General features: G+C 53.9%; 3 protein-coding genes and 1 non-coding gene across 4 annotated transcripts; 2 read left to right on the top strand and 2 right to left on the bottom strand.

Moving 5' to 3' along the window:
- Positions 1–886: 886 nt before the first annotated feature.
- On the top strand, positions 887–5,149 carry UMAG_00528 (uncharacterized protein; the record flags this gene model as incomplete). Its single annotated transcript, XM_011388065.1, has 1 exon — positions 887–5,149. One exon carries the CDS (start codon positions 887–889, stop codon positions 5,147–5,149), a length of 4,263 nt encoding a protein of 1,420 aa, XP_011386367.1.
- A 630-nt stretch (positions 5,150–5,779) lies between these two features.
- UMAG_00529 (putative carboxylic acid transport protein JEN1) lies at positions 5,780–7,494 on the bottom strand (the record flags this gene model as incomplete). The annotated part of the gene is made up of 2 exons (XM_011388066.1): positions 5,780–6,187; positions 6,385–7,494. The coding sequence occupies 2 exons, from the start codon at positions 7,492–7,494 to the stop codon at positions 5,780–5,782; spliced, it is 1,518 nt and encodes a 505-aa protein (XP_011386368.1).
- Positions 7,495–10,154: 2,660 nt separating this feature from the next.
- UMAG_16008 lies at positions 10,155–10,244 on the top strand. Its single transcript is given in 2 exon segments — positions 10,155–10,192; positions 10,205–10,244. It is a non-coding gene; the product is annotated as a tRNA-Leu (tRNA).
- Positions 10,245–10,428: 184 nt separating this feature from the next.
- Positions 10,429–11,880, bottom strand: UMAG_00530 (uncharacterized protein; the record flags this gene model as incomplete). Its single annotated transcript, XM_011388067.1, has 1 exon — positions 10,429–11,880. One exon carries the CDS (start codon positions 11,878–11,880, stop codon positions 10,429–10,431), a length of 1,452 nt encoding a protein of 483 aa, XP_011386369.1.
- Positions 11,881–13,474: the final 1,594 nt, after the last annotated feature.

The following is a 13,474-nucleotide window of genomic DNA, read 5'->3' on the forward strand; positions in this document are numbered from 1 at the left end:
CGACCGCAGTTAGCACGGTTCTGGTATGATGAACGTCAACTGTGCGACAGCAATCCAAGCAACCGTCCTGCGCCACAGGTACGAAGCTTAAGCACAGCAACTATCTGTCGTCCAGCCGCTGCAAGCGCGTCGTGCGTCCTTCCACACGCTGTCAGCTCGTCTCGATCCAGTTGTACACCTTCTTCGTCGCGTCATCCCACCACCAGCTCCAACGCTGGCTCTGCTCGCCCTTTCCTTCTGTCTCGATCCTGGTTGCGGTTTGTCATTCGCTTACAATCATTTTGGCTTCCTCGTTGTCCATACTTGTGTCACCGCTGGTCAGCATCCGCAAACGCTCTTGTGCCAAAGCCGGTCTTCATCTGCAAAGACCAACGCAGCTTACCTCCGCGGCCTAGTCCGCTCCAGCTGTATGCCTTCGTTGTGACCAACCAGCACCATCTGCACGCCTCTCTTCCGCCTCGTCCTTCTTCGCCGTTCTAGTCGCATGTCAGGCACCCGAGCAACTGTCTCGTCCGTCTCATTACACCCTTGAGGACTTGCATTCCGCCGCAGAGTCTGGCACGAGCTAAGATCTCATCCAATATACCAATACGCATACCTCAGCACAACCATCTTGCTCGAGCACCCTGCACAACGTCCGACGCAGACAGGTTATACACGTGCCTTGTCCTGCTACTGAACAACATCTGCCCACTCACGCCTCTGGTTTCGATTCGCTTGGACCTTCGCCCCATGTACTTGACATCCTGACATTGTGTAACGCCATCCACATACCATTCTATCATCGCCCATCGTCGAGGCTTCCTGTCTTGCGCATTTCCAAAGCGTCTCTCTCTGGCAGTAGATTGTGTGCCCATCCGTGCTGTAGTTGCGAACCTGGCCCAGCATGGACGGTGACTCGTCCAATGCGCATTCCTACCCGAGAGAACGGCGGCCCCCATCGCACGACCCATCTTATCGACGAATGACTGGTTCGCGCGATGAAGCGCTCCGGCTCCGCGCACTCCCCGACTCGATGCAGCGCTATCCGCGGTCCGACATCGAGCCTCCTCCGTCGCTTCACACTCATGGCTCTACAGCATGGACTGACCATGAGCCCCCACCTCTGCCAACGTCATATACTTCTCGCGACGGCTCAGCACTGTCGCACCGGTCGAATCCTTCTTATGCGCGACCAGGTCCAACCACCGCTCCAGACTTGCCCCGTCCGTCTCTTTCCTCAAGAATGGAAGGATACTATTCTGAACACCAACCAAGCTTTACTTCCTCTCACGACGGCAGCATTTCGTCTTCGCGCCATCCATCCCGTTCCGCCCGCTACCAAGACCGCGCCGCTTCCATCGAGAGCCGCACCTTGAACGTTGCCGGATCACGTGATCCATATCGTTCCGCGAGACGGCCTTCCGACGATCCCGACAGGTGCCCTGACGGCTATGCCGAATCTCCCTATTATCCCACACGACCTCAGCCTCCAGGTCATGGCGCTGCTCCGAGGTCAGAATCCGCGTCAACTCGTGCGCGTTCGCCTCGCGCAGTGCCGTCTGCATATTCCGGCACAATCCCATCACGACGTATCAGCAACGCATCTCAATCCTATTCCGCCGAAACAGCAGACCCACCTTTACATCGAGACAAGAGAGCTCGGCTTGATCTCTATTCGCAAAGAGCGCAACCAGTCCAGAAAGCCCCGCTCCAACCTCCACCTCTACGCACCTCGTCGTCGCATCGCTCTGTCGCTTCCGCCTCGATCGATTGGGCGGAGCGCTCTGTTGCGCAAGATCGTCGTCCTCACGATTTCGCCGATACACCCTTTCACGCAGACGCTGCCGGCGAAGGCGTCAGGAACGTCGAATGGTCTGATCCAGAGAGAATACAGTCAGGTCGACGCGCCTCGGCCCTATTACACCACACGTTGGATACTGGTTTTGGTGTAAGCAGCGAGGCACAACCGATCAACAGCCAATCCGGCAAAGTCAAGAGACGCAAACGTGCGGTGCTCAGCTGTACCGAATGCAAGCAGCGCAAGATCAAGTGCGACCGAAACGTTCCCAACTGCGGAAGTTGCGTTCGACGTGGCGTAGCCCATCTCTGTCGATGGGGCGATGAACGTGACTATTTGCCCGCAGCGCCGACAAACAACATCACCCCTTCTAACGCCGCCTTGATGGCCAGAATCGCTCAACTCGAGTCCCAGCTTCGCGTGCTACAATCGTCTTCATCTTCACCCTCTGCAGCGCACGAGGCGGCAGCGTCGGAACGAAGCTCAGTGCAACGTCCCGTGTCCAAGTATAGTGCCTCGGCGTCGTCCACCGGTCCATCGTCTCGCTTCAGTGCTCTCTCAAGCGTCCAGAATCCACCCGACTTCACAAGTCGGGATCGAAACACTTCTGACCGGCCAGCTGAACGCATCCCCCTCGACGACGACGAAGAGGAGGAAGACAGCGAGCAGAGTGACGAAAGCGCCGAATCGGGCGCCGAGGATGCAGGCGATCTCCTGCGTGTGCTTGCTCAAGGAACTTCGCTCAAGAGCAACAAAAATTCCGCTCAGCCTCCGCGCGATCAGACATCTTCGGCCCGCTCGCATCAAATCGATCGACTGCCCGAGGACGGTGTACATTGCACGGCACAAAGTGAGCATCTCGATGCTGATCTAAACTCCAAAGCTGGTGCTGGAAGCGGGAATCGAGTCTCACATGTCGCTGGGATGAACCCAGGGCTGTTGCAGGAAGATGCGCTCGCACCTGCAGCCCTGCTCAACATCTTTACCTCGAGCACATGGAGCAACGATTCTGGAAACCTTCAATCCGGTCTTGTCGAGGCTCTCAATCTACTTCCTCCGCGCCACAAAACAGAGGCGCTGGTCGATCACTATCTGCGCGAAGCTGAACCTATCGTTCACTCGATCCACAAGCCTTCCCTCTTGCTAGAGCTTGACCGATTTTGGGTTGTGCTCGATCGGATAAAGGGAGCTACCGGCTCAGACACTCCGCCATCCCTTCCGGATGTTCAATTTGGAGCCATGCTACTTGCCATGTGCGAATCCGCTTGCGAGTTCATGACGCCCGCCGAGGTGCTCGACAGCGAGATCTGCAAGTCGCGCGACTCAATCAACGATCAGCTCACCTTGCTCGCTAGGTCTTGCCTAGCTTTGCTCGGTATAGGCCATTTTGTGCGTCACCCTACCATTTGGGGCATGCAGGCTGTGATTCTGCTGCGTCATTACTCCTTTAACCGCGATCATCGCGAAGAGTACTCGGTTTTGGCGACCATGGCCATCAGAGCGTCCGAATTCATGGGTCTGCATCGACTTGGCTCGGCTCTCAAGGATGAAGAGCGCTGGGAGAATGAGGAGCGCGAGTCTACCCGTTCACAGACTGCCAACGATGGCAAGGAGTCTGGAACTTTGTCCACGCATCGATGGAAGATGCTCACTTCAACTCAGATCTGCGATGGACACGAGTCTGAGTCGGACGGTGAAGATCTCGATCCGGATCGACGCGAGAGAAAAGACATGAATGCAATGTGGCTCCCTCGTGGTGCCAGGCGGAGGAATTGGGATGTTGCTGCTACAAAGCGCTACAAGGAGGGCAGCCGGGTCAATCGAGAGCACGGCCGCAAAGTGTGGTTCGCTTTCGCTACCTTGGATTGGTTATGTGCGGCCCACTTTGACCGATGCTACCATATCAAGGACGAAATGTTCACCACTCAGAGTCCACAGAACATCGACGATGGCGATGTAATGGACACTGATCTTCTTTCAGCCGGGATCCAAGAGGATCGCATCGGCCACCGCCATCGCATCAGCAATCCCTTCCTCGATAAGATTCGCATCACCAACATCCCCACCACGAACAGCTTCATCCCCATTCACATCGAGATTTGCCACACGGTCCGCAGCATCGCAGATGCTCTCAACCACGGCGACGAGTCGTTCGATACGGTGCTTGCTATCGAAGAACGCTTCCGCGAGATCCTGCGATCACTTCCACGATTCTTCAAGTTGGATGGAGAGAGCGAATACGATCCCGAGATCCATCGGTTCCACCAGGAGAGACCGTACCTGTCGCTGCAGCGTGCCGTCATCCACGAGTACGTCCATCATCGTCTGCTCAAGCTCCACCGTCTCTACTTGAGTCGAGGCTACTGGAACGCCAAATACATCCATTCGACCCGCACCTGTATCGAGAGCGCTCGAGTGGTCATTGGAATCCTGCGTGCGCTGGATAATACAGGCTGTCGTGGCCAACGATACTGGATCTTCAAGTTCCACATCTTCCATGCCCTACTAGCTTTGCAAGTGGATCTGCTGTATTTGGCTAGACAACCGATGAACCGCGAGATCCTTGACAAGCGTGCCGATGTCGTCAGCGGGCTCAAGATGCTGCATGCCAGGACTGATGTCGAAGGGCGCAATCCTGTGCTGGCGTCGTCGCTCAAAGTGATCAAGGTTCTCCGAGAAGAGGAGCGAGCGCGTCGAGCCAACAAGGCAGCGGGTGCCGAGGCGTCGGCCGAGTCCGAACACCCGGGTACCAGCTCACCGATGGGAGACGCAGGCTCGCAGAAGAAGACAAAGCCACGCCAATGGACGGGCGCGTCGGAATCTACCGGAGATCTGGCGAATCATCTAGAACGTCGTGTCGAAGAGACCTGGTACACTGTGGATATGAGCAAGCCGCGAGCTCAGACAGAAGCGGCGAGCAATTTGGCAGTGGAAGTAGCCTCGCCTTTGGTTCAGGACGTTTCTCATAGGGTGTCAGCGGTCGTATCGAAGCCATCCACTGAGGACAGTTCGTCGATCCACACTGATGCGGACGCAGTGACACAGAGGCGTAAGCTAAGCAAAGCTGCAGCGGTGCACGGTGAGCTTGCAGAGCCCGCCGATAGGCTCGTTTGCGAGGAGGGACGTGATACCGAGCTCGACGACTACCTCAAGCTCTTGTCTTCGTACCAGAACCCCGATGATGCTCCCGACGGTGCCAACTTCTTCGACGTTCTCGACGACATGGTCTTCGAAAACGGCCCGGCGAACAAGCTCAATTTGAGAGGATCCGCAATGGCTCGCGAGCTCGCGTCGCCTTTGCCGATGCTGAGAGGCGCGAATGATCTCGCTGCCGCCGGCGCGGGATTTGACGCCTTTACTGCTGCATGAATTGATATCACCACACGGCACGACAGCTTTTGCCACACTATGATTCTCGATCGAACTTGCTGATCGAAAATTGCCCTTTTTCCTTGTAGCGCGCACTTATCCGGGAAGCACATCCTAGACAGTTTGCCAAGTCGCTTCACACGCGCAAGCGCACACTTTTTGCAAATCAAGTCGTGGGAATTTGGTCACAACGCTGTACCACTTGTAGCTAGATGCATCAAAGTTCATGGATCAACATGGCGTGAACTCCAGAGTGCACGTGCAATCACGACTGTGCTGCGACAACGGCTGTTGTGTCGCATTCGTGACTGATGGACACTGAGAGATCGAACCAGGTGCGCAAGGTTTCTGCGACGCAGTGCAGTGCGATCTGGATTTTCTTAGAGGCTCGCGGTAAGCTTGAATGCGGCATGCACGCTTTGCGGAGCGGGAGCGTGAGCGGTTCATGACATGCGATTGCAAACTAGGAAGCAAGTTAGGAGTTACATAGATGATACAAGGTGATGGGAGCACAAAATGTGTTTGGATCAAGGTGTAGAATCGCGAGAAGAGCGCATGCAAGAGAGACGCGCTACGAAGCAGCAACGTGAAACCAAACTCCGAGCCACGAGATTCGTGATTTACATAACGTTACTTGGAAGTAGCGGTCATAGTGTAGGTCAAATCGATCGATTTCGTGTCGGGGCTGTTGTCGACTTCCTTGTGGTAGACGGGCAGTTCGGGCTGAGCCTCGGCGGTAGCAGCTGCAGCGTTCTCGAATCGTGCGCCCTTCTTCTCCGGACCAACCGACGCGGTAGCTGCCAATCCTAGCGCGATAATCAAAGTCGCATACGCCATCACCGGTCCATACGCCTCCACTCGTCCCTTGGACGTGTGAATAAAGTTGTTCTCCGAGAGGTAGTTGATCAGCTGAGTCGAGGGCGATGAGATCGCATTACCCAGCTGGTAAGTGAGACCAACAAAGATCGCTCGGAATGCCGGAGGCGAGATCTCGGCAAGGTACACGGGAACAACTCCCCAAGCACCTTGAACCATGGCCTGTTGTGTGCAGAGCAAGTGAACCAAGCAAGAGTCACGAGTGATCATGAATCATGCCGACGAAGCGAGACGAGACAGAAAAGATCGAAAATGAAATGCCAAGAGATGTCAGAGAATCAACTAGATTTGCCACGTGTCGACGTTGTCGAAATCGTGAATCACGAATACGTATACGTCGAGTCCTGAGTGATACATACCTGAATCATGAATCCGCCGGCTTCGAGACCAGATTCGGTGCTGGGCAGAATCCAGGCTGGGATAAGGCAGCAGCAGAGCAAGCAAGCAAAGATCATGGCCCTTCGCCTTCCGATCCACTGCGACATGTAGCCCCAAATCGTACCACCGACGCACGCTCCTACCTTCATGATGATACTGGCCCTGGAAGCAGCGGTGTTGTTGAGTTTCTTTCCGGCGAGCATGAAGGTGGTGTAGCTGTCCTGAGAGCTGTGAGAGAGCCAGTTGAACCAGCTCATCAGAATGATGGCGAAGATGCAAACCTTCCACTCCTTACGAAGCATGGCGCCAAAGCTCTTGCGGAAGTTCTTGGTGCCCGTGCCCTTGCTGGCTTTGCGAGCCTCGATGAATTGCTTGGATTCGGGCCACAAGAGACGCAAGAAACCAACAGCAAAGCTAAAGCCAGCTCCGACCCAGAACATGATGGGCCAAGTGTTGACGGCTCCACCGACACCCAGGTTGACACAAGCAGCGAGCACGTAGCCAAACGAGTAACCTTGCTGGAAGATACCGCTCATGAGACCTCTTGCTTCGGCGGGAATGTTTTCAAGCGCCATCGAACTAGCAGCTCCGTAGACGCCTCCCATGAACAGACCAAAGAGTGCACGAACGGCGAGGAATTCGTTGAAGGTTCGGCAGTAGATCGAAGCGACCTGGAGAGCGCCCAGGCACCACATGTTGACGACGAGTGGGTACTTGCGGCCGAAGTAGTCAGAAAACACACCAAAGATCGCAGCACCTACTGATCGCAAAAGGAGAGTTAGGGTGATTGCTTCGGTGACCTTGGTCTTGGACACGCCAAAGTGCTTGGCCATCTTGGTGGTTTGAATCGAAAGCGCGTGGAAGTCGAAGGCGTCGGCAGTCCAGGCGCTGAATCCGATCAGGTACGCACACCAACCCGCCAATCCAAGCATGGTGACCAGTCGGAAGGGGTTGGGAGGCAGGCTAGGCTTCTCCCAGACGACTTGTTCCTCGCCGTTATCATCGACAATAGTCGAGCGAACCTTCCAGTGGAAGAGGTCCTTGAAGTTTTGAGCGCCTTGCGCGAGAACACTCTTCTTTGACTCGGCCATGGTTGCAAGGATGTGGGAAGCACTTGGTGGGAGGAGAGGGTTTCGATGAAGTGAGCAGATAGGCATGTGAGCAATTTTGGCCTCGTTAAGTAGATTTCAGGTCAGCTTCAAAGGTAACGTGGGGACCCCTCACCCCTCACTAGGCTGTCACGAGAGGCAGATTCGCTACACCAACAAAGATGTGGAGAACGGCGCATTCTCTCACTGCTGCAGTAGTCACAACAACGGATGTGATGAGTGTACAGCAACACGCGAACGATAACTTACCTCACATTAGTCACATTTCTTGCCTGTCATGCATAGAGGTCTCGTGGCGAATTGTGGGGGAAACGTTCCTGATTGGCTGACACATGCGTTAGCACCAAGCTCTTGCAAAACAAAGCCGCTGCCCGCTCAGCCGCAGCAGTCGAGACTAGGTTCGGCCCGCAATCAACCGGGGAGTGTTTCAGGACCTGGTTCCAACCTGGCAAAAGCAGGAGAGCTGCGGCTTGCTAGCTGTGTCCCCAAAAGAAAACGGTGCATAGGGGGAGAACCCCAACGCTTCTTGTCTGGCGTTACAAAGAGAAGATGCCTGCCCGCATGAACGGCCAAGAAAGTTCGATGCACAGTTGACCACATATCCGTGCATTGGTGCTACAAAAGGAGTGTTCCAGCAAACGCGTCAAGTGGATCTATCTGACCAGGTAACAGAAAGCCGAAGCGCGGAGATGAGGAGTCACAGAAGTCTACGCGGATACATCCGCAGGCTCGTACTTTTCATAGAACGCGGAGACTGAAAAGGAAATGATTCCAGAATCAGGAATGCAGTCCAGTACACTGTGCGAAGCGCCTGAGCTCTCCTCCAGATGCCTGGAGCCCAGATCGATGCGAGGCGATGCGAGGCTCGGCTCGCATGGTTTCCACGCGAGAACGCCAAGAAAACGCGGAGTTACATTCTCCTGCAGAAAATACGGGGCTGCCCATTGTTGAACTGCCATTCATTGCTCAACTCAACAGCCTGCTCGGGACCTGGTCTAGTTTTTTTATTGGCCACGCAAATGGCGGGGGCCCAGCCGCCGTACATCTCAATCTTCCCGCACTTCCAACGGCGAAATCCAAAGCCATGCCCCTTCTTGTGAAGCCGCGTCTAGTCCTCGTAAGCTTTGTCGTAAAATGTGTCAACAGAGCGCCAAACCGTCTTTCTTGAGGCTGGAACGCTACTCATCACGCCTCTTGGCTGCCACCTGGTCAAGCAGACAAGAGACATCTGTCTAGCTTATCTGAAGAAAAAGAAGAGCAAGTGAAAAAAGCACTGCAGGGTAGAGATGGGCCAATTAGCCGGTCATAACTTTTTACCAGCTTTTCAATGTCCCGGCGGACGGGTGCGAACGGATGAAACAATGTCATATAGAGCCGACTGAGACACTTCGGATCATTCCGTGCCAGACCAAACACACAGAAGTAGACAGGGTTCCACCCACAGAAGGCGAGTGGAGAGGAAAGGTCGTGCAGCGTTATGGTCCAAGATCAAAGGACATTCATGATTGCTCAGCCCGTCCGGTCACAAACCCTCGCCTATTAGCCAACGCTTCGAGACGCGGTGACGATTGCCGATAAGCTCAGCCAATCGGAAAATTCATTCTGACCATCAATTCAAAGTCAGCTTCCCCACGATCTGTCGCACCAACCTCCTCATCTGCGAGGTCATACTTGAATCGCGCTGTCTGAGCCTCGTTCTCTCGGTGATGGAACTGTCTTACTACAGGCTTGCGATCGCGAGCGCGGAAACAGGCGCACCTCCTATTCTCCCAGCTTTACACATCAAAGACAAGTTAGTCATCCGCGGAATTCCAACACACTGAGTTCACCCTGTGTGCATCCAAGTTGGTCACCCGTAGCTTCCTCATTGCTTTGCTGTAGCCGAGTATCAGCCATGCTCGACGTGGGCATCTTCAAAGCTTTTGGCACCGTTCCCGCCCACGTCCATCTGACACTGCTCTGTATGCATTGAAGTCAGCACTGCAGCACAACTACAGACCAACCGGCCATTTTCATTTTTGGTGTCCCGTCCGATCCAATGAGGCTGGTCACTAGTCACCTTTTTCATCGACATCAGATGATGACTTGCTTGTCACAAATTTCTCGTTGTGGAAAATCTGCTACTGCTGAGAAGTGTGCTGGAGCTGTGTTGCACCCATGCTGCCGCAAGTCGTCTCACAAAGAGAGGTTCCAGCCAAGTATCTTGTTCCCTCGGGATCGCGGATGAAATCATGCGCCTCCTTGTCCTCCTTGCTCAGCCGTATCCTCCCGGACGGCTCATGACCCGACATTTCGCTGCAGTGGCGGAGAGAGCTACGGAGCTTTCCGCTCAACCGATCTCCTAGCTAGCTCTGCCAACTTATGTGGCGAACTCTCGACATCCATGGACCCTGGCGTGCTGGCTTTGCTCTCAGGTCGGAACAGCCACAGCCGCTTCCAAACAGTCGGGCCGACCCTGACACATTCACGGTTCTTCACCTTCGAGATTTTAATGCGTAAAGTGCAATAATGTATGCTGGCCAAATCCTGCGGAGGAGATGAACGTACCGTACTACACCCCAGACCTTGCCAAAGTCGACGTGAATATGTTGAAAGACCGTAGTATCGTAATAATAGCTTAGTGTGTCTGACTTTATCCGACAGGCAAGATGGCCGAGTGGTCTAAGGCGCTGTGTTCAGGAGGTTCATCTTATCGCAGTCTTCGGGCGTGGGTTCGAATCCCACTCTTGTCACCAATTACGATATTTTTTGGTCCTTTTGATTCCTTTTTTCTGGTCTTTTTCTTTGGGACTGTTTCGACTTACTGTATGCTCTGTCCCTTTCGGATGGGTTTTTTCAGTTGGACTGTTCTAGATGCATGTTCAGGGATCAAACGAACAAAGAAAACAGGCATTCACATAATTGAATCCGATTCAACTACGCTACATGATTTCGAGCAAAGCGGGACGCAACAGGAAGTTGCACCATCTCATGTGTGGTGCTGGTGGCCTGGTGGTAAGCAGGCAGTGGAGGGACCGGCGGAGCGGTGGCATCATCATCGATGTACTCGATCGTGATTTCGGTGTCTGTGTTGGGAATTCCTCGTGCTTGGGCAGCTACCGCATGACGCCTTCTAGCTGCGAGTGCCGAGGCTGTTCCTGCACTCAGCCGATTGCGAGCGGTATTGACAAGAGCGATGCTACGTCTTTTAGCAGTCTTGATCTTGGACGTCTTGGCGCCCTGACCGGTGCTTTTCGCTGGGGGCGGATGACTTGACTCGACGTTGCCGCCGGCAACACGTCGGCGCCGGGCACGTTCCCGAGCACGAGTTGCTTCTTGAGACGTGTAGCCACCGATGCGGATCTGGGTGCTACTGGCGATACTGGCTGCACTGCAGGATTGGTGGCTGACATCGCTATCGCGTCGCTCGCTTGATGCATGCTGCCTCCCCCAAGAATTGTCGTGATGGGGCGGAAGTGCGCCTGCACTAGGCTCACGTTCCTGCACGACGCCGGCACGTGCGTTATAAACAAAGTCGCGCGTGATCGATGAGCGATCTGCTTCGGCAATCGACATGTCAACAGCTACGCTCGAGGGGGTTCGACAATGTTGCGTCCGTCTCGCCCTGTCCGCTAGCACCTGCTTGTGGGATGCAGTCTCAAGAGATGGGAAAGTCTCATGTATAGACACGCTTTGACTGTGTGTGTTGCGTTGTCCGCCTTTTGGTTTAAAGAACCTACGAAGGGATGTGGAAGACTTCCCGGTGCTGGTGATGGCGCCGTAACCCTTTTCGTGACCAAACGAGTGATACATGTGGCCTTGTCCTTGCCTCTCGATGAAATTCTTCCGCTTCGTGGCAAACAAGCTGCGACCATCTTTGAGCGGATGAGAATGGAAAGCGAGCCCGAGGCACAAATAGAAGACGCCCACGGTGAACAGCATCCAGCTAACGACGAGCGGGAATTCGTCCAAGTAGTGGGACAGAATGGAAGTCGCAATTACCACATGAACGGTTCCAAGCGCTGCAAGACCTCTTGTGCGGCTGAGTACGGGAAACCATAGCTTGGCAGCATGCTCGAGCCTCGAATTACCAAACCAGCTGAGCTCGGCAAAGAACAGCGCTACCACACCGAGCACAAGTAGCGCACGATGTAGCTCGACCCAAAAGATGCCCCATGTCTGCATAGGTATGGAAGTCCCAGGAACGTAAGCGCAATCTTCGGCTTCAGCCACGTCCATGATCGCGTCACTACGGTAGTCGCGAATGTCCTCCACTAGACCCATAATGAGGGTAGCGAACACGAGAAGGAGGACGATGAGCGAGGTGATACGGAGGGCATTGAGGCCCACAAAGGCTATTTTGGCTGCTTTTGACGTCGACTTCGTCATGGCAGTGTTCAGATTCAAGCAATTGCAGAGTTATGTCGAGTTTGTGGTCGATGGAGGGGTAGGGTGACATGATCACCTTCAGTCCCATGAATTTTGACCTTTATGGGCCACCAGGTCCTTACATTAGAGCTTGAATCCAGCCCCGACTTGTTGAAAGGACTCTGAACAAACACTGGGCACCTGTTGAGAGCACAACAAAGGGGAGCGAAGATATTCACGATTGTGGGTCCCTTTGTGGCCTAGCGTGAATCAGCGCGTCGCTCGTGGCGATGCAAAAATCTTGAATGCATTCGCTGACGGCGCCGGCTTGACGCCATGACAGCGAGTTGCCGAGAAGTGAAAGGAAGCCCGCTGCCGCATCTTCTCGTCAATGCTTTGTTACAAGCAAATGGGCCTGCTTCTTTGTCTGGTGACAGACTTCTGCAAACAAGTGGGAACAAAGGAACTTGGTCATCTTGAACCCACCAAATACGAAAGAACCTGATCGTTTCAATACAATCGATCGATCGGGTTCGACTTCAGTCACCGATTTCCTTCTTTCTCCATTTTCTTGTCACGTGCACGGTGTCGCGAGACTCAATGTTACAGCGTCTCGCAATTTGCTAAATCGTGAATCACGAATCACGAATCACGAATCACGAATCGTGAATGTGGTGTGATGTCAAGGTGTCAAGATCGGTTAGATTCACGATTGCCTTCATTCCTGGTTCCTAGCCCGCGCACAATTACGATCCGCGGGAAGCAGCGGTGCTCAAATCGTGAATGAGCTTGATGCAACAAAGCCGCCTGTCGAGCATAGACCAGGTGGAGGTGGAATTGCTCCCACTTTTTCCCATCGAGCAGAAGCACTACGAAGCAAAGGGTGAGCAAGGGTTCATGTCGTGCTAGTTATAAGAATTTGGCAGCGAGTTTCAGCCAGGGCCTAGAAAAAGACTGGCACGACAAATTCTCCAGTTGTGTCACTCTGGTTGACGAAACTGAGCCGTGACTGGCGCGTAAAGTGCTGTCGTGTCATAGAGATTTCATCATCTTCGCTGACACATTCACAAGGTCTTTTGATGACGAGTGCAACGAGGTGCAGCAACCTCGGACACCATCTTCCATCCTGCGTGAACGGTTATCAAAAAAGGTCCGAGGGAGTTGTCACCAAACAAAGCATAGCCTGAATCAGGACTCAAGACTGGATCAGGGACAGCCTGAAAGTGCTTGAGTGAACGAAGACACTGGACAGCAAACTCGCCTCCTTGCACACGATCCTTGCAACAAAATCGTGGATGGCTGCGACACGGCAGCAAGCTCACGTGAGACCGTCAAAGGGGAAAGAAACATTCACGATTCAAGAAGAATAACACAAAATTGCTGCACGCTCGCTCTTTGCAGCTGTGGACCCGTCTAAAATCCCCCTCATGCCTTGTGTGAAAACACATTCGCGATTCGGCGCCAGGGTAATTAAAACTAGAATCACTCTTTTAAGCGAGACTTGAATTTCGTTCAGTGAGTCTCGAGCGAGGTAAGGAATACAGTATATGGCCGCACTGCCACATTGGGCACTCGTTGGATTCACAATTGTTCCTTCGAGAGCTTGGTGAATACG

This window comes from Mycosarcoma maydis, chromosome 1 (genome assembly GCF_000328475.2).
Source record: "Mycosarcoma maydis chromosome 1, whole genome shotgun sequence".
NCBI classification, from domain to species: Eukaryota; Fungi; Basidiomycota; class Ustilaginomycetes; order Ustilaginales; genus Mycosarcoma; species Mycosarcoma maydis.